We start from the raw sequence: 26,187 nt of genomic DNA, 5'->3' as shown, positions 1-26,187 counted from the left end.
GAATTCACCCAAGGTGTAAGTCAACGCCGGTCTTTCCCCCTCCCGGTGCCTCAGGTTAGCATTTTCCAATAACAAGAAAAGTTGGTCAGAGATCCTGGGGCTGAGGAGGGAAAGAGGATCCCTCAGACCCAGCAGCTGAGATCAGCACAAGGCCGAGCCCCTCTTTTCCTATTTCCCCACCAGAACTGCAGAAGCTCGCATCCCAACACCTTGTATGCTCTCAAACACCTCTCCTCCCCCGATGCACCCTAGAGCTGGGCAATAATGGAGTGACAAGGGCGCCCCCTTGGAACCACAGCACTCCTTTGCCCTCCCTCAGGGGCCGCAACCCCCCTTCTGGGTAACAAGCGATAATGAACAAACGGCCAATTAAAAGCCAGGGCGCCGTTGATTAATAGACCTTTCGCTTTCAAGTGTGACACCGCCTCGGGTTTCCTGACTCAGAGGGTCGCCTCGGGAGAAGCCACCTCCTGAAGCAGGGTTACGGCTGGGGTCAGCGGGTTCTCAAAACTCCCACTTCCCTCTCACAGCGGGGCTATTGGGGGCGAGGGGGCGGGGCGGGAAGTAAATCAATTGACAGATCAGCGACCAGTGGGCGTGCGGTGAGTTCCAGGGGAAGTCCAGCAGCCAGGGGATCCTTGTCCCTCCAGGACACCAGATCTTCGGAGTTAGATGGGGCGGTCAGCAATTTCACATTTCCTTTCTCCAGGGTTTGCAGATTCTAGAACTAATTAAAAGGGGCTAATTTTCCGTAGTCTTACAAGGTGACATCCATATAAATCAAAAGCGGTTTTGGCTAACATACCACGCTTAAAAAAACAAAAACAAAAAAACAAATCAAAAAAAAAAAAAAACAAATTACCAAGTCGGCTACTGTTTTCTAAACTCAGTGAGCCAAGTGTAGACACGTCTACGAAGTTTATGAGGTGAAGATTAACGCTGGTATTGCATATATATATATATATACACACATATATGTGTGTGTGTGTGTATACATATATATACACACACACCCATACATACATAAATACATATACACAATTATGCACACACCCACGCATGGTATACTGAGCCACACGCTACCCTATACACAGCCGTCCAAAGGCACAATCAGTAGGAAGAGCTAAGCACATAACCAGAGTCAGATTTACATACCTAGGCATATATACTTTCCTGCACAAGCTGAGCACAAAGATATATGCCCATCATACATGCAAACACTCGGACTTAGACAGCTTTCCATAAATAGATACACCGCCACTCACATACCTATTTAGATGCACTGTGCACACAATGAATCACACACATACACAAAGTCTATCTAGACACACATGGATGCACGTCCGTGCCCAGACTCAGAGAGGCGACCCCCGCACACGCGTTGAGAGTGCCCAGGGCTATGAGATCTGAACTGCTAGTTACTTCCTAACTCCGCTGGTAGTCCCAGGGACTTTGGATTGTGGCAACTAGGGGACGGTTGGGGGGGGGGGGGGGAATAATTTAATAAATAGGATTGTGGCCACTGCACCCGCAAGGACCAGAGCTCAGGACTCTTTCTTATTCTTGTCTGTCCAGTTTACAAGTAAATACCGAACCGCGCGGCTCTCGGGATCAGCCACAATCCGCCCCTTTCAACAAAAGAAGCTATACAAGCCCCTGGCAGCGACCAAAGGCAGCCGGGACTCCTCCTGGCAGGGCCAGCCTCAGCACTACAAGCCCAGGCCCGGAAACTTGTTGGGAAAAGGCCAGCTCTAGGGGTGGGGGAGCCGGACCGATGGCTAGCCTAGCCTGCGCCCTTGGGGCCACACTCCCTCCTTCACAGCCGGGAAGGTGCTACCCATTAGCAACTCTCCAAGGTGTGGGGTATTGTGGAAGGAAAGTCGGAGTGGGGGGAGAGACTTGGCCAGATGGATTTCAATGCCAAATTTAAACACCCGCTATCCCTGCCCTTTGCCCACCAGATCAAACTTCACTAGATCCAAGGTCTCGGATGAAGAAAGTCCCCTAAGAGATAGTTGGACCGGTGGGAAAGAGTCCGGTTAGCCCTCTCGGGCTACTTTGGGAAATGCCCTGGTTTCCCAAGAAGCAGAAAAGAAGACCCTTTCTCCAGAGCAGGAACTGTCTCTCCAATGGATGAATTCGATGCCCTTCTCGGTCCTTAATTCCCCAATTTAAAAAAAAAAAAAAAGACCACCGCATCGGAAATATAGCTCCATCTATAGATAAATGTAATCGTTCTCTAACCCACACCTCTCCCTCCGCAACCTGCGCACGGACACAGACCACGAGATAACATCTCCCAAATATTTATATTCCACGTTGCGTGGCATCTTGCGTCCACATTAGACACTCTAATCCGGCCACTTTAAATAGATGAATTAATAAAGCAAACGAGGGCCTAATAAGCTGACTGTCCCGGCTGTGAGGCGGGGGGGAGCGGCGGGAAAGTGCGCCAAATTTGTTTGCTGTGGATCAAGGCGAGCCGCCTCTGCTCCACTGTCTTTATCTTAATTCCGACTTGAAAAGATATAATTATCTAGTTTGAACAGAGCTGCTATCAAATCCTTCTTTAGGCAGGGAAGGGGGGCGTTGGAGTGGATTGCGGCTTTCTGAGCCGCTCCGTGCAGCCGGAGATAGCGAGTAATGAAGTTGTGGAGGCCCGAGATACAAAGGGCATTAACCTCATTAGCATGAAACCTTTTCTTCTAACCATTGTGGGACCCTTTCAGCCTCCTAATCCCCCCTATTTTCAAAGCTCGGTTTGTAATAAAGCTTTTAGGGTTTTTTTTTTTTTCAAAGCTAATAGTATTCTCTGAAGATTGTATTGCTGTTACGCTACATAGGACTTTAAAAAAAAAAATCTTTCCCCCCTTTCCTTGGGGTAAAAAAAAAGTATATGGTTCTTACAGAAATAAGCCTTTTATCAAGATGGGAAACACTTTCTGGGAAGACCAGTGTGCTGTTTCTGCTGTTTCACAGAAATCTGCTTAATGTACTAGATATTTGCATCTTTTTGAAGTATTACTCAAATGCAATTCAAAGGCAACTTTGAGTAGTTTAGTTCGTGAGATACCATAGGTGGAAGCTGAAGTTGATTCTTTGGGGAGGGATAGGAATCGAAATGTGCTTGGGGACACTTGGAGAGTGCCTTGGGGACGCTGTCTGGGTCTCGAGTTCCTCGATTCACGGAAGAAGCCGAGGCAGCGCGTGCGCTGGCGGGCCTGAGGCCTCCTGCCCCTCAGCAGCCCCAAGCGTGTGTTAGCCAGCGCTCTGAAGGGCATGCAGGAGTGGTGTCCTCAGTTCTGGCCTCCCACGACCAAATCAGGGCCCCCCACCTTTGCCAAAGACCCAAGTCTAATGGTCACTCACAAGGTTCAACGTTCGTGATTTTTCGGGGGGAGGGAGAGAAGAGAGGAATGAAGAGAGAAAGAGAACGAGAATCAGAGCTGGATCCAGAGAAAATCACAATTTAAGGGGGTGGGAGAGGAGGAAGAGGAGGAAAGAACATTCTCCATCCTGCCCTATAGTGCCCACACGTGCATGGAATTCCTAATCTTAACTTTTCTAAGGCAGAGTATTTAACAAAGCTTGTATTTTTGCACTGCATTGTAACTTCGCCTTATCACAGTGTAAAGGGTAGTGAGATTGTCCTAAATTATGTCCAACTAGCCCCCCTGGATCCATGGATTAAGAGATTAAAGGAAACCACTGGGCAGTGCCTCCTCTTTCCCCTTCATATTCCTGGTATGATAATTGCTTAAACTGATTTGCACTTTCACAAAAGCTCGCAGGACGCTTTGTAGCTCTAACAGAGCAGACGAGGTTTCTCTATCAATGGAAATAAAACTGATTCATGCGGCCTATCAGGATAAGGAGCGAATGAAGCATGCAAAAAACAACTGCGGACCCCCAGAAAAAAAAAAAAAAAAAAAAGCTCGTTTCCTCCGAAAGACTAGTTACAACTTTTCTTTAACGTTAAGAGTAGGTTTTTTAGAATCTGTGCCTTATAAGGCAGCTGAGTCGCCTTCTCCTCGCCCCATCACCTCTGACAGATTTGAGCCAAAGAGAAAGAAAATTTTAAACGTTTTTGGTGTCAAGGGTTTAAAGTTAGAGATAAAGTTGAAAGTCCAAGTATCTGGAACTTTAAAGGTTGGCTCATTGTTCTCGATGATCTATCCCACGGGACATCAATATGTTATCTCTATGTACCTATGCAGATATATTGCTTTTAGAACGAGGCAGGAGGATTTGATAAAGTTAAATCAATAGTTTTGGAAAGTTTTCTAAGCTAAGAAAGGAGCCCACTCATTCAAGCTCAATAGTCCTGTACTAGATTTCCTGATTAGAGAAATTTTTACTGAAGACACAACTTTCCTGAAGGAGCTGTTTCTTCCTGAGAAAACCCTTTCTCCCATCCCCCATTTCCCACCCCTCTCCTTAAAAAAAAAAAAAAAAAAAAAAAAAAAGTCCAGGGCTGAAACACCAAACGTCCAGCTGCCACTTGATATCCCAAGTTTCTCAAGCCTCCAGAATATATACATAATATATACATATGTGTATATGCACAGATGTTCCAAAAGTCTTAATGTAGCTTTAAGCTATTAAGGTTTAAAACTGAACTAAAACTTTTGGGACACCATTTATATGTATGTATATGTATACTTTTTTTTTTTTAATCTATTTCAATTTTCGAAGACGACTACTCTGCGGGCATATTGATAAATCTTTATTGACAAAATATTGACATTGACATACTTCTTGGAAGTATATAGTGTGTTAGAATTCTAACAAATTAACACAAAACACAAAAATATTTACATTCTGGTATAGAAGACATTAAGGAACCATTTGTCACTCTTTAGTAGCTCTAGGATCTTGGAATATAAACTCAGTGCTTGAAAACTTGCCGCCCGATATTTGCCACACTCAACATCAATCCCTCTACAGTCCTTGAGTTTGGGTGTTTTTTTTTTAATTTGTTTGGGGTTTTTTTCTTTGTCTTTTCTTTTCTTTTCTTTCTTTCTTTCTTTTTTTTTTTTTTTTTTTTGCATTTTAAGGAGGTTTTGAATAACCACTTCGAATGGTTGAACTCTGCCAATTTCTTCAACCACCAAAGTTTAAATTCACTAGTGTTTTAAGCTTCAAGATGTCCAAAAGGGAATGTGAAAAAAAAAAAAAACACACCGGGATTTAATTTTTTTTCCAGCAAAAGTAAAGATTTCTCTCCTTCACCTTCCCCCCACCACCCCAACCCTTTTTTCAGCCTTTCCCTCCCCTCTCATCTCTTTTTTTTTTCTCTTTAGAGGACCACTATTGGTGAACGGCTACTTCATTTAGCTGTCACAATCACTTTGACGTCAGAAGTTATCAATAAATGTTTACAGACTGTACATTTCTCATAAAAATAGAAATTAAAAAGCACACAGACCTGTCTTAAAAAGGAAAAAAGTTACAATTCAATTTCTGTCTTTAGACACCGTTTGCCCAACAACTGGTACATGCAATTCAAGTTTCTGAAATAGGTGTGGGGTTTGGGCTGGATGTGGAATCGCAATTGTTATTATCACTATTGTTATTTTTAAAGAGTGGAAAACTTCGAAGTGAAAAAAAAGTCTTGTGCCTGGTTGGTTATTTTTATCATAATTATTATCATTATCATTTTTTAAAATGGACTGCAATAAACGGAATACCTGTCAATCATCTTGTCTTGATCGTTTGGTTTTTGATTGACAGCTTCCCTTGTCAGAGCCGGGTCGGCCATGCCACATTTTGGACCTCTCTCTCTCCTCTCTCTCTCTCTCTCTCTCTCTCTCTCTCTCTCTCTCTCTCTCTCTCTCTCTCTCTCTCTCTCTCTCTCGCCTCTTTAGACGAGAATTGCATGTTGATGAAGGAGCCTTCTCCTCAGTCTCCACTCTGTCTTGGGTTGTGATCCTTAACACTTTCTGCTGGAAAGTTTCTAAGTGCCACCTTCTCTCTTTCTCTTTGTGTGTTTGTGGTTTGTTGGATGTTGTTTGTTTTTGTTCTTCTCCTTTTTCTGTCTCTGTTATGTCTCGGTTTTGTTTTGTGAGATTTTTTTTTTTTTGTCTTTAATCGTCTGATGTGACGTCTATTTCCTCTGGACTAGCCTGTTTGGTAGCGATTCTCCATCGGTTAATATGATGCGTTCCTTTTTTCTTCTGTTGTGAATCCGAACCCTCTTCCTCTAGCTTCTGACGTTTGAACTTCGTTCTTCTGTTCTGAAACCATACTTTTACCTACAGCAAAAAGCAAAGAATGATAGGTTAATTTCTCTTTGCAAAGACAAAAATAAAACAAGCACCAGCACCTAGCTGGAGTATCTTTTTAGAGAGAGACATTTTCCCCCTTTTTTTCATCCTCCAGGTTAAGACTCTTAGGTTAATAATGGTTTGGTTCCCTCACCCTGGGGACACCTGAAGAAAAGGAGACTTCGGCCTGCTTCCAATGCAATGCTGACACATGGGGATGGGCCTGGACAGCGCCCCCCCCCCCACTTCTAGTCAGTCCGATGCCTCTATTGTTGCTAAAGCCTTCCTTCACTATAGTTAAAGCATTCTGCAGACCAGGGTGCTTGTGCAACTGGGTGCTAAAAGTAACCATTGGACATCATACCTTGAAAAATATGAAAGAGCTTTTTAAAAATTGGAGGGAGGAATACGAATTCACAAGATAGAAACTCGGCTCCTTTTCTTCCTTCAAGACTTCAATATGCTTTTTATTATTTTTTCCACATTTGGATGCTGAATTCTAAATATAGATTCAGCTGCTTAGCATAGGCCTGAGGTCACTATTTTTAGATTTATCTTCATTTAGGTTTTTTTTCCCTCCTTTTAGAAGTTGATCAGGTGAATCAGAAGGGAGAAGGTTGAAGGAACTGGGAGAGGGGAGCAGCCCCCAAGTTTCAGATCCTTTCAATAAAAAGTGGTTCAAAAGTGAAAGCATTCTCAAGGCTGTGTGTGTGTGTGTGTGTGTCACAGAGACAGAGAGAGAGAGAGAGAAGAGAGAGAGAGAGAGAGAGAGAGAGAGAGAGAGAGAGAGAGAGACAGAGAGAGAGACAGAGAGAGAGACAGAGAGAGAGACAGAGAGAAAGAGAGAGAGAGAGAGAGAGAGGAGAGAGAGAGAGAGAGACAGAATATCACTCAGCAGAAGCAATATGTAGGATCAGCCCTGGTGACACCTTGTTACTTGGGGCCTCTGCTCGGAATAGCAGCTTTCCTGTTCCTATGAGAGGTTTCAGGATGTCTCCTTTTGTAAACAGTGAAATTCAAGATGCCAGTTGTTCGAAAGCTTGGGAACTAGAGGCCAAAACAAATCAAATTCGATGGCCCCTCATTTCATCTGAAGGAGACCGGGAAATAGGTTCCGAATCAAACCCAAATGATTGAAAACATGCCTGGGGCCCCTTTGCTCTTTGCTCTTCAGACAGACTAAAGCAGTATCAGTCCAGAAGTTCATAAACTGCAAAGCTGGGACAGGCTCTGGCAAATGAAGACCATAAACGTCTTCTCACCTCCTGTTGTTCTCACCATTAACATCATCATCACCAGCACCACTATCTGAGTCTCAGATCTAAAGTCTGGTTGGGTGTAGGAGCGGAGGATATCTAGCCAAGCGTTCTGCAAAGTCAGCCGGGATAGCCGCTACAGTGCCACCAAATCGCCTCAGCTTTAGCCTTTCTCACTGCCTCCTCCGAGCCTAGCCCCATCGGAGACCAGTCCCCTAGCCCTCTCCCCGCATTTTCATATTCCCCAAAAGTCTCCCATTAAAAAGCTGAGCGGGAACAAGGGTGAGTTTAATTTGCTTTTAGTTTGCTAATTGAGGGGGAGGATGGTTCATTTCTCCACGCTGCTCTCCAAAGGGAGCCCGTTTGTCGAGATCGGGGGGTTGACACCAAGACAAAAGACTCCAACCAGCGTCGGAATCAGGCCGGACAAAGACCACCTTAAATACAGCTTTCTAGGGGGAAATAAGCCGGAGCTGTGCCTTGTTCCGAGAACCTCATAAAAGTGGAGATCCCCTGTTCTGTTTTGTCCGGGGGACATTTTAAAACAAAAGGCTCAACCTCTTATCGTCTCAAAAAAAAAAAAAAAAAAAAAAAAGTGTTACAACTTAATCCGCCCAGAAAACATTACTGTTTACAAGAACTTTGAACTAGCCTAGTGGTTCTATAGTACAGTACAGCTTACTGTAGTTGGCCCCCGCCTCCTGCCCAGGCCCAACCCCCAGCCCCCGTTCCAGCCCGAACAGAAACTAGCCCCCTTCCCCCCGCCCAGGCCCAGACTCTATGAAAGGGGGGAGGGGAGGAAGAGACGGTTCAGCTCCCTCCTTCTCTCTCCATTAGCAAAATGGGGGAGGGGGGAAATGATATAAACACCAGAACCCCCAACAGTCGCCTCAGTTGGGGCGAGAAACCACTCAAATGGCCCCACTGGCGGATAGCATCTCTTCCACCTGGAATCCTTGATAGGTTACACGTTTTCATAGATGTAAGCACCCAAAAGGGTCATACAGTATGAAGAGAATAGTCAAAGCAGAAAGAGCATCAGTCAGTTGGGAGAGGCGAGGAAGGCCGATCACTGTTCCTCTAAATACCCTTAACTAAAAAATCAATCAATCAAACAAACAAAAACAACTATAAGGTATCGATCTTAAACTAGAAACAACTCACACTTCTTGGAGTGTCTATATTTAACCCACTCGAATCAATATGGATGCCCAGGCTACCTCAAACTACATTTTCTCCTTCTCTCTCTCCTTCTTTACTTTCCAAGGTTACTGGTCTCTTCTCCGAAAGGGAGTACTCTTTCCTCCTATCCAAGAGGATCCGTTGCCATCAGTTCCGAAGCTCTACCAGAGCCATCTCTGCCTCCACTTCCTCTTTCCCAATAGGTTGCCCTGCACCCTCCACTACTCCACTCAATGCCCCCACAGGCAAAGCTTGCTTCTGCAGACTGAGTGGAGTAATCTATCTGTGCTGTAAATAACTGCCATGCTGGGCTCCGGAAAGGAGTTGAAAACCTATTTGTTAAGCTGCCTCCTGCAAACACAATCTCTGATTACCCAGACGAACCAACCACTTGTCTGTGGCCTATTTTCTTGCTAACCCCAGTCAGCCCCATCCTTCTTGTCTTCTTACTAGCTTTCTAGGGACTAGTAGAGCTAGGCCAATGGGGAAAGGAGGAACCAACACGCTGCACGAATTTCTACATTTAAAATTAATATATTCAAGGCAAAACTCTTTAACCAATCTCTGTGGATTCCAAGGCTCATTTCCACTCCCCGCAAACTTCGAAAGTCACTAATCTTCCCTAGTGGATCGAAATCAAAGGAGGCGCTTAACCCAAAGCCTTAAACAAACAAACACCACAAAATTTAAACATTTTAAAAAATAAAAGGTAAAAAGTAAACCGTTTTTGACCCGCAAAAAAGAGACTAGATTGTCCAAACTCCAAACTGCCTACATGTGAGCATCGGCTCATCCCAAGTCTGGACTTCATTTCCCTTGTCAGGAAAATGAGGCGGTGGAACTAAAAGATCTTTGAGATTCCACAATCCAACAAGCCAGGCTCAGGACACCTCCCACACTATCCAATCAGAATTCCACTGAGATTCCTTGATGTCCCCTTTGGGTGCGGACTTTTTTTGTGTGTGTGACAACTTTACAGTAGCCTGCCTTATTTCAGAGAAGCTGTCCTTATTCAGAGGAGTTGTGCTATTTGAGAGAAACTCGTAGAACTACTTGGGACTGAGAGAACAGAGCAGGTCTGGACCCCATGCCAGACTTCCCAAGGAGGCCTCTGCCCCAGGGATTGCCTGAACGCCACCGATCGACCATCTCCGTGGCAAGTGGGACTCCGTCCTTCCAGCCTCCTCTCTTACCTGAGTTTCCGTGAGGCTGAGGCTGTGGGCCAGTTGTTTCCTCTCCGCTCCTACCACATAGTGATTCTTCTCAAAGGCATGTTCCAGTCTCAGTAATTGGGACGGAGAGAAGGCTGTACGGATCCGCTTGGGCTTTCGGGCCAGGGCATTGTGCAAAAGGAAGCTTTCCGGGCTCGTTTCATTTCCTGAAGGGTAGGAGACAGCAGAGCTTGGATTAGGAACCTAGACTTCGTCCCTTTACTCTTCTCTAGACGTTACTGTCACCAAACCAAGGTGGGGCTTCGAGGGGACCCAAGCAGCCTTTCCCCTATGTAAGGGAGATAAGTCATCTCTTTCCTTCCCATCCCACTGCTCCTCCCGCCCCCACTCCCCCACCCCTCAAAATCAACTGCTTCCTTGGAGCAGGGAGATCTACAAGAATGGAAAATAGAAAGAAGGGGAAAGCGGAACTACACCCAGCTTTCTCAGAGCACAACTGTATTAGAAGAATTATTTGAAGAATCACGATAAATAATTGACGACCCTACATGAGGGTGGGGGAAGAAAAAGGAGAGTAGTATCTTGTAACTCAAGTCGTCTTTTAAAAATCAGAATAAAATAAACTGGCTCAAAGAGGCCGCTCCTCTTCTTTCTTTCACAGAAGTACAGTGAAAGTACCCCGGCCGCAAACAGCCTCACAACCCAGCTCGATCTCATCCAGAGCTGGAACCTGTTAACTTGACGAACCTGCCCACTCTTTATAGCTGAAGAAAGGGGTACACTACCCCCAAACCCTACTCACTCTCAACGCATCCCTCTTCCCAACTTCCCACAAATCCCGCGGGTTTTGGCCTGGCGTTCGACTCTGCTCATCCCCAGTCCAAAGCCCGGCTCAGGAGGACAGTGTCTGGCTGGCTCGGACTGTCCGAGTTTCAGTCGACGCAAAGCTGCAGCCGAAGTCTCCCGTGCTCTCAGCGCACTCAGTTCGCCAGCTCACTCCCTTAGACCTGTCTCATTTCTTCCCCGGTTTCTCAACTTGTCACACAGGCCTAAGAGAGGAAAGGGGACTATTGCCTCAGCATCTGGAGTCCCCATTCGGGAAAGGGATTGGATGGTATTCTCCCCCTCCCCCCCCAATTTAACTTCTTCGCTCGAGCTGGAAAAGCAGCAAGCTGCGATTCCCATATTTTCCGACGACAATCTAATTTGTATTAGTAGTATTTAACATAGGGAGGAAGGAAGGAGAGAAGAGATAATCTATTGTTGCAACCAGGAGGAGATTTTAAATTTAATCTAAGCAGTCGGCTGGGACCATCCTTTCTCCTCGTTGAAGTAGCTCTTTCTGTCCTCAATTCCCAGGAACCGGGAGAAATCATTGCTGTGATTGGAAGCTAGTGTCATTTTATTTTGAGAACGTTAATACTTTTGCAAAGTCTGTCCTTCGGCTGGTCCCTGATTATTTCGCCAAATAAGGTAGGAAAATCTAACTTTCCTAAGAGATCCGTAAAGAGTAGGTGAGAGAAATCAATAAAAATGGTAACCCCGAGCCCCAAACACACAAAAGAAAAAATACAAACAAACCCACACTTAACGGTCAAGTTCAGGCAGAGTTAGGGAGATCTCGGGTCACTTTTTTTTTTTTTTAAGAAAAGGGAAAATATACATATGGTGGGTAAAGGGGGAAGGCACCTCCTTCTTTACCTCCTTTTATTAGCAGGAATATTAAGGGTAAATCAACGACCAGCTGCGTTTTAATCGACTGCCCTCAAAAGTGGCTATTTCCTCTCATCTTATCACTAATTATTCTTGTTACCTAAACCCTTTCCCGTTGGTTGAGATCTCGTTCCCTCTCCCTCCGGGGGGAAAAAAAAACGAGAGTGAAAAAGAGGAAAAAGAAACTGTAAAAAAACCAACCAAACAGCCTTCCCTAGCTCTTATCTCCCAAATGGGTTAATTTCTTTTAAAGAAAGAAAAACAATAAAAGAGCGCAAACCCGCCTTTCTGCCTTGACTTCAGGGCGCTGTAATTCACGCGGGCGTCAGGAGCCGCAGAAGATGATTCTATCCTTATCTATTTCCAGTTCCCTCCCACCATCTCTAAAAATCTAAATGAAATAAAATGACTTTTATCGATGGGTGGTTGGAAATTCACTCCAAGAAGTGAAAGGAATCTCTGACCAGGATGGTGGGGTGATGGTCAGACAGCGACTGAAGGAGGTGTGGCGTGCAAGGTAAAAGAGTTTCTAACGAAACCGAGGCAAAAGTGGCTCCCAGTCCGTGTTGATTGCCTTATGCAGCTCCGGAGCTGGTGCAACAACGGAAAGTATTGGGGAGTGGGAGGGGAGGTGGAGGAGGACCGAGGAAGAACAATGTCTCGCAGCTTTTTCCTGCGTTTACCTTCACACAATGAACGCGGTGGCTTTTCCCCTCCAGTGCCCCATGAGCCCCCCACTTTGAACCCCTTTCCAGATTGTGACAACTTCTCCTTCCCGTAAAGGGGTCAACTTATTTCGGGGAGAGAAAGAGGAGGGAGAAACGAAGTAGCTAGAACCTCTAGCTCTCTTTCTGCTTTCATTCAGTGAGTACAACTTTCCTACTTCAGGACTTCCAAACCCAGGATTCCGGATCCCAGGAAAGCGGGAGGGATAAAATGCCAAGGCCTTTCAAAACGACGCATTCCCAATCTGGCAGGTCAGACTCCTGGGGAAGAAAGAGGGACAGAGAAGCAGAAAAGGCGAGCAGGGACCTAGGCAACATGGCACGTACCTTGAAATCTGTGGCCCAGATATCGGTACCTGTGGATAAGCCAAGGGTAGAACGTGGATGGGTCTCTCTGTTGCGAGGCGAAGAGGGGGTGGGGCGAATGCGAGGAGGGCAGGGGGTGTGCAGCCAGGGCGTGCGGCGGCGGCACCGGGTGGACCGGCACGGCGGGATTGGGCGGGTGGGAGACGGCTTCTGCAAACACCAAGTCCGGGTTGGAGTAGACGCCCCTGCCGGCTGCCGTGTGGAAGCCGTTGAGGAAGGGGTTTATGGGGCTGGAGTTGGCATAGCTGAGAGCCGCCGGGCGGATAGGGTCCTCGGAGCGCGAGGCGGGCAGGGGGTTGTCCTTGGCCACCAGCGACTCGATGGTGAAACAGCGCTTGGGCGCCGGCTGGAACATGCTGCGCCGCCGAACGAGTCCTGGGGGCTCCCCCGCTCCGGAGCGTCAGCAATGCGCTGGCTCCGACGCCGAGTTTCGGGGAGGAAAAAAATGATATTTTTGTTGTGCTGTCGAAAAGAAAAAAGAAAAGAAAAGGGGGGAGGGGGGAGAGGAGAGGCAACGCAACGGGAAGAAGCCCGATAATCTTGAACCAGAACGCACCCAAAGATGAGAGAAGAAAAAAAAATCCTTCCAAAAGAGTTTGCAGGAAAGGATGGGGAGGGGTAATTTTTTTTTTTTTTTTGGCTAGGTAGCGTGGGGGACCCAGAGCTGCGGGCAGAGAAAAGAAGGGAGAGAAAGTTTCTCGAGGGAGAAAAAAAGTTTCCTCTCTTCTGCAAAAGGCGGGCAGGGCACCCTAAGTCCAAAGACAATCCATGGATGTACTCGGTTCTTCACAAGTTGTGCAAACGATTTGTTAGTTCATGAGCCTAATTAGTGCGGGGATCACATAAACAGCTTCCTCTGAAGCCTGGTAAATGGCTTGATGATTGGTCGCTATTACTCGCCTTGAGGTGGAAGGGGGGAGACTCTTTAAAGTGCGTCAGAGGGCGGCGAGCGGCTGGGAACCTGGAGGGCTGGATCCGGGCCCGGAGTGGAACGGAGTCGGGGGCTGCCTGAGCTGCTCTTGCTCTGGTCGGCTCTGCGCCTTCTCTCAGCGCCCACCAAGGCGGCGGCAGCAGCAATTTCTTCGTCTTCTTCTCCTCCTCTTCCTCCTTTTCCGTCCCCTCCTCCTCCTCTTCCTTCTTCTTCGTCTCCTCCTCCTCTTCCTCCTCTTCCTCCTCCTCCTCCTCCTCCTCCTTCCCCACCTCCTCCTCTTTCTCCCCCGCCTCCTCCTCCACCTCTATCACCACTCCCTCCGGGGCGCCCAGGTCCCAGCAGAGTCCCCGCCGGGCGCTGCCGCATCCACCATCAGCAGCTTCCCCTCCCAACCCGAACCAGCTGCCGCGGGGGCAGGTAGGAGAGCACAGATTCCTCCCGCGCGCTCCGCCGCTTCTCATTCCAGACTTGAGCCCGGGGGAGGAGGGAGTGGGACGCATGGGGAGGGCTAAAGGGGGCTGGCTTGGGGTGAGGGTGGGGGAAACTATTATATTTCTCCATCCCCCCTCCCCCTCCTGAGGGCAAAACTTAATTTTGTCTCCTAGGCGAAGAGTAAACTCTGAGAGCTGTCCCCTCCCCTTCTCTACTACCCAGCTCCTTCCTTTCCAAACTTGTATTAAAGGGTCTCTAGGACGGAGAAAGTCCAAGAGACCTTGAACTGTTAGATAGTTGGCAAGTCGACACCATCGCACCCCCTTCAAAAGGCATCCAGTGCCTACTATTAGCTTGTGTCTTTTTAATCAAATTACCCAATTCTTTCTTCTTGTAGGTGGTAATTACGACCTCTCCCCTCCGAACACCTACCCCTACACAGACAAACGCTTCCTTCGAAAGTTCTGGGGAAAAGAGAATCTGTATTGTTGAGGTAGATGCAGTTTGTCTTAGCGGTCGTTATTATTATTGTTGCTAATGTCATTTATTAAAGCATCTACCACCGTGCCCCACCCTGGATTGTTAATTGCTATGTCTGGGAGAGGACCAGGAGTAGTGTGAATGAGTTGAATCTCAGGCTTCAGTCAGGGAGAGGACTACAAACAGTGAGAGTGAGTTGGATCTCAGGCTCCAGACCTTGTCCGTATTTTCGCGTTCGCCTTTGGTTTTGGGATGATTTTAGGGCTGAGTTCCCTCATCCCCATTGGTTCGCGCCGAGGAATAATTATGATCACATCCCGAGGCTGCTGGCTGCTGCTTACTGTTTATTGGTAGTTAAAGATCTATTATCTATTCATCAGCCGCCTCTTCCCCCCCCCCTTTTTTTTTCTTTTTGCCAATTACATTCTTCTAAAGTGAAGTACCAGCAGGTATTTTTCACGTTTACAATTAATGATAAAAAAAAAAAAATCTGGCGTACTTTAAATCTATTACGCCGAGGCGGTGTAATTTATCTTTAGGACGCAGAAATGCTTGTGTTGAGTGAATAGGTTGCCGAGGAACCTGGGAGAAAGTAGACCGGGAGGGGAAACTGGGGGGAAACAGAAATAGAAGCTTGATATACACATTTCGAGGAGGCGACAACAGAGAAACGCCGCGTCTCGATACATAATTATCTAAGGATCTCTTTCTTTTACCTAGTGGGTGACCTCAGCTCTCCCCTCCCCCTTCATATTTCCCCTTCTTTTTTTTTTTTTTTTTATTTGCTTGTTTATCGACTTGTTTTTGTTAATATGGGGGGGAGGGAAGAAGAGCGCTTGTCTTTGGAAATCTCTTCAGAAAAAAAAATTGTATCATACCTTGTTTGTAGGACATTTAGGAACTGCCTTCTCTTATAGATATGCCAAAACTTTAGTGACTGGAGTATCGCGCTAAAAATAAAAAATAAAATAAAATAAAAAGTTCTTGCATATCCCATACCTAATTTGGCGATCTCTTTACACAGAATGAATTTGCAAGTCTACATATTATACATAATCATCTATACATACACCCATATGTGTACCTACGTAGGGTGGTAGGAAAAAAGCTGTTGCCTGGAGATTCGATAGTTTTTTTGGGGGGTAAACCTCCTTTCTCCCGGCACTTTCCGGGTTTCGTTTGTACCACTGAGCTAGCAGAGCAGGGGTCATGTCCTGGATTTCACCCTTTGCGCAGGACTGCCCCTCCCCCAAGGGAGTTTGATTCCACCTGGTGATTTCCTTGAGGGCTTTGGCTAACTGAGGAACTGGGCCCAGCTTCCTGGGATGGAGATCTAGGCAAAGAAACGTCCAACCCTGATGGTGGTGTTAGAGTGGGAAGGAGGATAGTGTGTAAGGGGGTGGGGGAGAAGGAGGCAGGGAAACTAGAACACAGGTGGCAGGAAAGCTGATTCCCCCAGTTACTAAGAGTACAAAATTCCTCTCCTCTCTCCCCCCCACCTCCCCCCCATCACCTGCCTCCGGCTAACTCCCTGCCCTGACCTTCACCCCACTCAACCATCCCTAGTCCAAGAAATCCTTCAAATACACAAACTTGTTTGGTTAGGAACAGTAGAAAGACTTACTAAAATCCAGACTTGTGTGTGTGTGTGTGTGTGTGTGTGTGTGTGTGTGTGTGTGTGTACACCTCGGTGAGGACAAAAAAAACGCTGTCCAAGTCCGGGTTGTAAGAAGCAAGCTAATATCCGAAGGAATTTCGAAGTCTAAGTATTGGGATGAACCTGGCAGTCCTGGGGGCATAATTGGGATGCTTTCAAGCTCCCGATAATTTTTCCAATTGAAAAGAAACACAGAACATGGGCCTGTTGGTCCCACGAAGTTAACACTGTCCAAGGAAGATAAATCTAGTGAACCAAGTCTGGAAATCCCATAGAGCTGAATGAAGAGTGTTGGGGCGGAGAAAGGTCGGAGAAAATCTTATTCCGAGAAAAAAAAAAATCTTTTCTCCTTCCCCTTCAGTTTCACTGCCTGGCTCCTTGCAGTCAACCTGAGAGCCATCCCGGCTGGCCTTGAGTCCCTAGATTCTGGAGCTGGGCTTTGGAAATTTTCAAACTATTTTCTGGGGGGTATAGCCTGGAATATCAGACTCAGTGGGTCCCAGCTACTGGGAAACTCATTGCTGACCAAATACCAAGGTGCTTAGATGAATTCAACTTGGTGTAATCCGAAAGCCAAGAACTGGTGACTGCCCCAAAGATTCTGGGACCCAAATAACCTTGGGTGTGTTTTTAATTATTGGCATGAAGTTAAGTTGGGAGGAAATGATGAATGTGCAATTAGAAAAAAGTATTATTGAGAGCATCCCCAGGTTTTTAGGCTATTGCTAGTCGACCCTCAAGTGCCTTTTCTAAAATTCTCAACCTTTTATTGGAGGAGGCCTCTGATCCTGTATTAGTCATTGAACTCTAGGAAAATATACCCCTGAAAACATTGCACCTTTCCTGCCCTAACCTTTCCTGGATTACTCCTTTTTCTGGGCATCAGGCACATTCAGTTATGATTTTGGTTTCATTTAGGGTAAAGTCAGAGAGAGGCTGGTGTTTTTTAGGGGAGCTTCATTGTCTCAAGGCCTCATCCTTAAAAACAACCCAAAGTGTTTTCCACAATTCTGAAATCTGCAAGGGGGAGAGAGAATTGTTTATAAATCACCTCTGGCCTTCTTTCCAAAGTGAATTATTCACTCTGAACTAGCCTACTGCAAAAAACGCCCAAAAGCCGCACAAATTTCCTGGTTTCGCTTTCAATACGGAGCTGTGGGAGGCCAGCCCCAGAATGAGACCTGAGTCTGTTTACCGGTGTGTGTGTGTGTGTGTGTGTGTGTGTGTGTGTATAAGAGAGAGGGATTGCTGAGCATATGTGCATTGGAGGGAGGAGAGACAGAGGAGGAGAGACAATTAGTATACTAAACACACAGTTTAATGCGCTTCTTATGAGCTCTAAATATCGATAAATAGATTTTCTTTGGTTCTCAGTCGTTTAAACGCATATTAAGTGGGGGTAATCTATGGTAATTGACACTCCCGTACCTTGGAAACACAGGAGACAGGTTCACAAGTTAAAGACCCCTTGACATGCAAACGAACCAAGAAGGTGAGTTACACATTAAAGAACAAGGAGCCTCTAGCCTCAGCCAAAACACAGAACTGGGAGAGGTCAGGGCGAGGTCTGGCTGCTTCTCTGCATTCAGGTGCTTCGAAGGCCAGCAATTGACTCACTCCCGAGTCTCTGGAGAAGCAGGGCAGGGTAACAGGTGGCGTCTAAGACGGCTCAGGTCTAAATTAGAGATTTAGCCACTCTCTCCCCAATTCATCGTCACCTAGCCCAGTCCAAAATCGACCCGTGTTTTGTCCCAGGATTTAAGGCCTAGATCCCACGATGGCAGGAGAAAGCATATTTCTGCAGCAGGTTGGTGCACGAATGCGTGGTGACATGGAAAGGGTGATCGCATCCAATCAGAGCAAAGCCATCCCTGAACCAGTGAGGTTAAAGGTTAGAATACAAGTGAATACTTAGCACTTTGAGAAATAGAAAGAGGACCACAAAAACTCCAGGAATCTTCAGAAGTCTACCCGTCCTGGATAAATGCAAATGCACACTGTCGACACTAGGTGCCAAACTCTTTGACCAGAGGGTCAACAGTATTCAAGAAGCTAATCTTAATGTTATTCAAGGCCAAGGTAGTCTTTTCTGGGACCAGTGCGTTATCTAGTTCTTACTCCTTTACAAACCTTGGAGCACCTCTAAGAAGCTGATGGGAAGAGGGAAGTGCCTTAGTCTAGGTTTCCGAGATGTCCTCAAATAAGAAGATCCTCAGGGTAGGAATCCAAGAACGTGATCATGTTTTATTTTTTCCATTTCCTTCCTTTTCTTAAGTCTACAGGAAAGTGGGTTCTTTCTTGTGGGAAAAATTGTCATCAAAGGCAATATTCGCTGTGTTTGTAACATATGGCATGATGCACCTTGGGTTTAATATGTGTATATATTCTTAACGTCAGGATTGATTAACTGAAGCATTTAGGGCTCACCTCTATGCTATATAGAGCAGTGCGCCAAGAGCATGTTATAAATCTGGAATGTGGATATTTAAAAATTAAATGGTATTGACTGGGTTATATTTAGGACTCCCAAATTGGTGAAATTAGCCAAAGAAGGCCTTCCGCGAATAAAGGTATTATCTGTTTGCAGTTCACTAGATCGGCTTCTATTTTTCTTAATTTCTCAGCACACACGGAAAGGGACTATAGGAAGACGAAAACTGGACATTTAATTCCTTTCCCCCTCCCGGTGGCATGCAAGTAAATGAATGCCCCCCACTCCCACCCCACCCAGCTTCTCTGCGACTCAGGCGGCTCTCTCGCGGAATACTTTACTAGCATATGAGCCAGATTGGTGTGTGAGCAGCACCGCCTAGCGGTTTCACGGGCATAAAACCACAAAGGAAGTTAGTGTCGACTTGCTCTTCAGAGTTCTCAGCAGTCCATCCACGAAACAGCTTTTATCCTTATTTTATAAACTCCCCCCACATTTTTAGAGCCCAGTTGCCCAGCGATTAAAAAAGAATTGGGGGAGCCTCTCCCAACGACCCCCCCCAAAAAAAAGATGTACATCCTCCTTACCCATAACCCACCGATACGCAGTTCTTTCTACCTGCTGCCAAGAGTTCAAATCCCACCCAGCAACGGTATGTGCGGACAGATTTCCGAGCTAAATCAATCAGTTCCGACGCGGTGCATTTTCAGTGATCTTCTGCATAAAACTTGGGAAGCTGGTATACTTGTGTAGTAGACATAAGGTCACTTTAAACAAATTATCCTTCATTTTCTCCTCCTCTTTTGAGATACAGAGCAAGGCTCACTCCCGCCAGTCGCTTCTCGACTCCACCCGCCACGCCTTCTAGGCCAGTAGTGGAGGAGCGGGCAAAGAGCAGAGGACGGGTCATGTCCCTGCGAACGAGCCATAAGGAGAAGCAAAGGGCTCCACAGAGAACGCACGTAACTAGCCATCCCACTTTCGGATAATTAAAGTTCCCAGTTGTCTGCTGCGCCGCTCTGTCTAACTATTACCAAAACAAAAGTAGTGGAGTTAGTGTTAGATCGGAGGAGAGGAAAGGGAGCAAGATCTTGGCAACCCAAGTTTCCTTCTTCTCCCAGGGAAGAACGTATTTCTCGGGGGTGGGGGGAAGAGAAGAGGAACTAGCCAAAGAGCAGTTTCTCCAGAACTTCACTTCGTACCTCCTCTTCCGTCTCATCTTCTGCAACTCTCCCGGTATTCCGAAGCTTTCTCTTCTTTCAGTTGGAAAAGGTGTATACATGTAATTTATGGAAATAGAATCTGCGTGCCTCTTCCTGGAAACCCGCTTAGAGTGAACGTGCTAGGTGAGATGGTCGCTTCGAGAGGTCCATAGGCAACGTGTAACTGCTAGGTGATCTGCTGATTGGCTAGGTGAAGATAAATAAATGGTCTGTTCCTTCCATTCTCTTGCCGGAGCGAGTGAGATGGTTCTCGAAACTTTGATTCCTTAAACGCTGTTTAGAGAAATTCAGCTTTCAGCAGATAGATGAAGACTATTTCTTTTTCTCAACCCATATTCTCGAGATTATGCTGTAACTTTTGTTGGTGACCCTTCTCGAAATTCTGTAAGTCTTTTCCCGCTTTGATATCCTTGATATTTTTACTCCGCCAGAAAAATATTGCAAGGACAGACATTAAGCTCAGAATTGAATTTCGTTCTATTGTTTATTAAACCATAATTAACCAATCTCATTGTTGTTGCTATTGTTGCTTTTCAAATCGTGTGTGCCTTGGGATCTGGAACCCCCATCATCACCCAGCCAAGGATAGTCTCACTTTCTCATTTTTTAGGACTTAAAAAAAAAAAAAGAAGAAGAAGAAGAAGAGAAATGATGGCTCGGGTTCTGACCCAGCCCTTTAACTTCCAGGGTTCAGCTGCTTTTTATAATTGCTGACAGGATCACAGACTGCTAATTCTGATAGACACCTTGGAGGTCATCTAGCTGTCCAACACCTTCTTTTTACAGATGAGGAAGTTGCAGCATGAAGGACAATGACTTGTCCAAGGTGACACAACTGTTATGTGGCAGAGAGAATTACCTCAGATTTTCTGAGTCCTTTGTCTCAACCAGACACCACCCCTAACCCCATTTCTGTGAGCAGATGCTCCTTTCCCTCCCTCTACTCCTATCGAATGCTGCAAAGCAAAAAAACATACCCTGCTCTCCACTGTCAATCTAATTTAGAATTTTCTGCAACACGGAGAAAGGAGACCTAAAGCTAGATCTTCAAATGAGGCTTTGATTTTACTTATAGAATTTGGGAGTTGTCTGGGGTGGGGATGGAGTTCGAGAAAAGAGGACTCGGTTTTTTCCTTGCAGAATTTAAAACTGAGTGGTAGGATTCCGTTTGTTCCCAGGTTAATTCCTAGACTAAAAGACTCCCTGGCCGAAAGACTCATGAGTCCCATTTCTCTTTTTTCCTTCTTCCCTGTTCAAGCGCCTTGGGAGTCCTGGGAATGCTTCAGAAGGGACATGAGTAAGCATGTATATAGCCAACCACTTTGGAAGGGTGGCCCTGGCTTCCTTTCTATTTTACACCTTTTCATTAGAAACTACGCATTTCCTGTCAAAAGACCCCGCGGTTGTCCTGATTTAACCCTGACTTTGCAGAGCCCGGAGTAAGCCAGTAGTTGGGAACTCTAATGTCCCCCTCCCTTCAGGAGGAGGTGCGCAAACAATGAAGCGGAGGATTGGCACAGTTGATATTTAGCTTTCTGTTATAGTCCAGATTCTGAACTGGGGCAAAAGCACAAGTGTACTTCAAATTTCCCCTTCACTTCGTACATCTTTGTGGAACGAGATTTTATCCATCTTCTTCGACTCCCTTATTCTCTCCTGCCCTAACACCTGAATAGAGGAAAGATTTTCTATTTCTCTGATAACTCTTCCACTGCAGAGCAACCATTCTATAGGGTATTAGAGAGTATTATGAAGTAACATTTAAATGGCACTTTTAAAGTTTGCAAAACTCTTTAAATATATTTCCTTTGAGCCTCAAAAACCCGGAGAGGTAGAATTATTATTGTCATTTTAGCGCCCAGGAAACTGAGATTCAGAGGTGTTAAATAATTGCTCCGGGTTACAAAGCTAGTAAATGCAAAAGCTGAATTTGAACTCAGGTCTTCTTATTCCAATATTCTATCTTATATATGTATGCATGTATGTATATGTGTGTGTGCATATATATATAATATATATATATATAATTGTATACTATACAATATACTATCTACTATCCCTAGATAATACTGACATTTACACAGCTGTTCCTATGTATTATTTAATTCAATCTTCACAGCAATCCTTTATTGTTATTCCCATCTTACAGAGGAGAGAGTAAGCTTTACAAGGTTAAATGACTTGTTTATGACCACATAGCAAGCAAAAATCAAAGACAATTCACAATTTTAAAAAATGTAAAAAGACTCAAAGGAGGAATTTGAACTCAGATTTGTCTATTCTAGATCTCTATTCTATTCTTTTGCAGCCACTCCAGGCTTCTTTAGATAACAACGAATACCTCTTTTCGGGCAGAGAAATGTTGGGGTTGACTGGGGCCTGTGGATGGAGCTTGTAACTTTTTCGTGAGTAAATTGTATCTTCTTCATATCACTGGTAGTTTGTAGTGGCAAAAACCTGAAGAAAGTGGGGGGCGGGTAGACAGAGATAGCGACGCATAGAGAAAGACAGAGACAAAACACAAAGTAGAAAGTGAATTAAAAGATCCCCTCTTTTATCTCCTTACAGTGAGCTTCCTCAAACTGGCTCAAGAGTAGAGTCGGGGAGGAGGGAAGGGGACTTAGGAGGAAGGCAGGCGTAACCAGTTGGTTCAGCTGAGAGTTGTCCCGCATCTCTAGAGTCAGGTTTGTAGGAAGCAACTAGCCAAAAGCAATCACATTTTGCAGACTGGGAGCAAAGATCTTATCTCGGCAGGGAGGACCCTAGCGAAAAGGAAACAGCCCGCGTGCAGTCATAACAAACTCAGGCCCGGGTGACTGGGCGTAGCTGGAGGAAAAAAAAATCTCTATGCACTGTCCTCTCTTCTTGGACAATAACATGAATGTCTTTTTCTAGGATGCACACCCGGTCTCCCTCTTCTACTCACACGCAAGCACACAGAAAAAACGATCTTCTCCCCGGAGCTTTGGGTGGCTTAGCACAATCATTTACAATTTACCTCTTCCTTCTCCCTTCCAGGCAAATCCAAAAACTCCCGCGAAGGACAATAAAAGGAAACAAATAAATGTTTTAGTTATTTCATCTTTCTATTGATTCATTTTTTCTCTATTCTCAACACCACACACACACATGAGTTCCAGAAGTTTATGTAGGGGTTAACACCAGCAGTCACTACAGGGACTGAACGGGATGGGGCAGGGCAGGGGGGCTCTCATATGTACAGAGAAGCCAAAGACTGTGGCAGAAATGCAATATACCCCAGCGGCCCAGACTTGTCTCGGACGCTGCTCCCTGACACGAGCCTGCAACTTAAAGCTGCTCTGAGACCTCCCGGAGCTGGGCTGGCAGGAGGTGGGAACGGGGAGGGACTGGAAGGAAACAGAACCTGAATGTGTGTGTGTGTGTGTGTGCCTGCGCGGGATGTATTTGTCTAGTATGTTTGTATGTGCGTGCGTGCTTGCCGGGCGCATATAACGCTGTAGAAAATCTCTTGCCTGTATCTTCTCTCTAAGCGTAATGACCTCCATATGGCCTTTTGCAATGCAGTCTTACTTCCTATCCGGCCTCTTCTCCTGAGCCCTGCTGATATAATCATCTTAAAATAATCGAGGGGAAAGGGAGATGGGAAGGAGTAGGACCCCAAACTATTTGGTTTCTCCTCCGACTGAGAGGGGAAAGCATTTGGCTCCATCTATGTTTCGAACGGAGTCCTGGGATTGTACGAGAAGATGCTTCATTCTTTCTTTTTCTCTCCCATCCCCACTGGGCTCAGCTAGCGAAAAGGGGTTTGGAGTGGGGATTTGACTCTTTTCAACTTAGAGTTGTCTCTCGAAAGTTAATATGGAAAGTGGGAATTGTGTTTGGGGGCCCCGGCTAAATCTTAGTAAATTGCCCCTCCCTCTCCCCTTGGATAATCGGGGTGCCCACTTTAAAAGTCAACTGCCCAGGTAATTCCATTTTTCCTTTTGCATTCAAGCAGTTATCTCTTAGATTGGCAAGAGCAGGGACGGAATGAAACATTTGGCCAGCGTGAAAAATGTGCCTCCCTTTGTATCCCCAGCACTTAGCATAGTGCCTGACACAAAGTAGGCATTAACAAACGTTTATTAAATGAATGAATGAATCTTGTCCTTGTGCACTCCATGATGAGTTCGCAAGTGAAACAACGGGGTGGTGTACAGCGAACTAAATGGGGCTCCGCCCGGAGTCACGGAGAAAACGTGGGAATTGTGGCTTAGAAAGAGGCACGAGAGGGAGATGTTGACTTCTCTTTGACAGCCCGCAAGGAAATTGCCTTTCAGGGCAGTCCTGGGGGAAGGACAAGACAGAGAACAGAAGGTTCCGATCCTCCCGTCGTCCCTTACCAGAACCTGTCTGCCACCTGGGGCTCTGGGAAATTGACAGAAGCAAAGTGAAGCTACAGAGCGAGAATCTCTCGGAGAGAGGGAGCTGGGCTATGGGGCAAAGGAGAATGACCCCGTCTGGACTCCATCTCCACCCCAACCCACCTTCAGCCTTCCAGTGCAACAGATCCCTTTGCCTGTCAGAAATTCCAGAGGGTCCTGTCCTTGATCCTTTGGGGACACGGGTTTCTCTTAGCTGCAATTGTAAAGCAAAACTTCAAAAAGTTTTGGGAAGTTAAAGTTGCCATCCTCACATGGTTGGCAACTACTCATCTTCAACATTAACTTTTCATTGCAAAACATTTTACTTCCATGAAACAATATTAATTATAACCAAATACCCACCTGGAATATCCTTGAAGAGAATCAAAAATAGGAAGCTGACAGTGACCAAAATTCAAAGCAACAAGACAGGTGATTGGCTCTTCCTCTGGTTCTTACTTCCCAAGGTTCTTAATTCTCTACGATCTGTGTGTTTCAAAAGATTGCTCCCTGAAGTTAGATGATTTACCTGGAATGATTTACCTGAAAGGGCTTGGAGAGGTTACCACGGGACTCCGCGCCCGCTGTCTAAGAAGTAGCTCTCGGAATTGTTCCAATGGAAACAAATCCACGAGTTTAAACCAATTCTTTTCCCTTTTAAGTCTTGGAGAGTATATTGATTTAGTAGATTTACTTTGTTTCTAGATAGCTCTAAAGATCGAAGAGGGATTTTAATCAACGAAAATGGAGTTTTATGCCTTGGTGCCAATAAAAATCACATCTGCTGCTAAAACTTTTTTTTTTTAACTATAACTTTCTAGGTTAACTTTTCTGATGAAATGTCTAACTTATTTTCATAGTGTGTGAAGCGCAAATACATGAAGCAATTATCATTAAGCTACATTACTTGCTAGCACATATTTCATATCAAATTTCTTACTGTGCATTCTCCTCCTTACTCCACCCCCACATATTTGGATTACTTCTCTATGTTTTCCAGTCCTAACTCTACAATGATTTCCTAATCATTAGGTGCCAGTCTGGAACGTTAAAGGACGCTGATACTTAAAAAACAAATGCTCTTAAACAGCCTTGAATTTAAAGATTTGGTTTAATTTTAAAATTTGACTCTAAATACAATTGAAAATGGCATTTTAAGTTGTTTTAGGTTACTAAGACAGACCACTATTGTCATTGGTAAAGCTCAAACTCTCAGATTTTCCACTGAACAACCAGGGGAAAATTATTCACTTGGATCTCATTTACTCTCTTGCTTATTTTTTCTTCTTCCAAGAAAAGTCTGGAGTCTGGTTTTTTAATCATGAATTAAATTATATACTTAAATTATTTGGAATACTCTGTGCCCCTAAAGTTCTGGAGCCATTGGTACTCTGCCCCATCTGCAGGGTTAAAAAAGTATATTTAGTAGGGGCTTCTTTGAAAAGTAAAGGAGGTAATCACTATCTATTTCCCTTTAGATACTCAACCCAGCTCTAGCAAAAACGTGTGTGAATTAAAAGGCCTAAATATCTTTTACCTCAAATTATGGGAAAGACTACCTATAGTTTTTAATTTTACAGCATTCTGGAACCTTTGGGAACATTGGAACCAGATATTCTTAAACTTTTTTTGTGACCCTTTTGATAAAGCCTATGGATGCATCAGAATAATATTTTTAAGCGAATAAGACAAAATACATATTATATTACAAAGGAAACCAAAGGTTAGTGAAAATATAGATGTAAATTTTTTCCATCTAAGTTAGTGAACTTATAAAAATCTATCTACAGACTGCTTTGGGGATCCATGGCCTCTAGGTGAAAAACTATTGTTGTAGATAGAGGGACAGATGGCCATTGAGCAAAGTTCTACAAAACAACAAATTCTATACTATAAACTTCTTTGAGATGCTCAGAAAGGTGATTTCTCATATAATATTGTTATATACCCATGTATCCAATTTCAGCT

General features: G+C 45.2%; 1 protein-coding gene and 1 long non-coding RNA gene across 4 annotated transcripts in view; one reads left to right on the top strand and one right to left on the bottom strand.

Moving 5' to 3' along the window:
• Positions 1-5,849: 5,849 nt before the first annotated feature.
• EMX2 (empty spiracles homeobox 2) lies at positions 5,850-13,045 on the bottom strand. 2 transcript variants are annotated; one of them, XM_051981517.1, is made up of 3 exons: positions 12,642-13,045; positions 9,898-10,082; positions 5,850-6,254 (listed from the first exon to the last, which is right to left on the bottom strand). In XM_051981517.1, the coding sequence occupies exons 1-3, from the start codon at positions 13,033-13,035 to the stop codon at positions 6,087-6,089; spliced, it is 747 nt and encodes a 248-aa protein (XP_051837477.1). In that variant the 5' UTR covers positions 13,036-13,045; the 3' UTR covers positions 5,850-6,086. The 2 variants fall into 2 exon arrangements, with proteins under 2 accessions (XP_051837477.1, XP_051837478.1); XM_051981518.1 differs by lacking the exon at positions 9,898-10,082 and having other exon boundaries at positions 6,151-6,254.
• Positions 13,046-13,853: 808 nt separating this feature from the next.
• The window catches only part of LOC127551624 (uncharacterized), an 80,338-nt gene continuing 68,004 nt past the window's right edge, over positions 13,854-26,187 (top strand). The window contains exon 1 of one of the 2 annotated variants that reach the window (XR_007951134.1): positions 13,854-14,028. This is a non-coding gene — a long non-coding RNA (uncharacterized LOC127551624). The remainder of the gene's footprint in view (positions 14,029-26,187) is intronic. The other variant, XR_007951135.1, reaches the window with a different exon arrangement.

Source organism: Antechinus flavipes, chromosome 2, assembly GCF_016432865.1.
Source record: "Antechinus flavipes isolate AdamAnt ecotype Samford, QLD, Australia chromosome 2, AdamAnt_v2, whole genome shotgun sequence".
Lineage (NCBI taxonomy): Eukaryota > Metazoa > Chordata > Mammalia > Dasyuromorphia > Dasyuridae > Antechinus > Antechinus flavipes.
Note: the sequence above shows the minus strand (reverse complement) of the source record. Positions and strands in the feature narration are given on the sequence as shown.

What these genes read in the sequence shown, in the direction of transcription:
- EMX2 (XM_051981517.1), bottom strand. Translation starts at nt 13,035, where the DNA reads ATGTTCCAGCCGGCGCCCAAGCGCTGTTTCACCATCGAGTCGCTGGTG. An exon ending in TCTGGGCCACAGATTTCAAG is followed by an intron (nt 10,083 to 12,641) that starts GTACGTGCCATG and finishes CCTACCCTTCAG; the next exon opens with GAAATGAAACGAGCCCGGAA. An exon ending in TCAGCCTCACGGAAACTCAG is followed by an intron (nt 6,255 to 9,897) that starts GTAAGAGAGGAG and finishes TTTTTGCTGTAG; the next exon opens with GTAAAAGTATGGTTTCAGAA.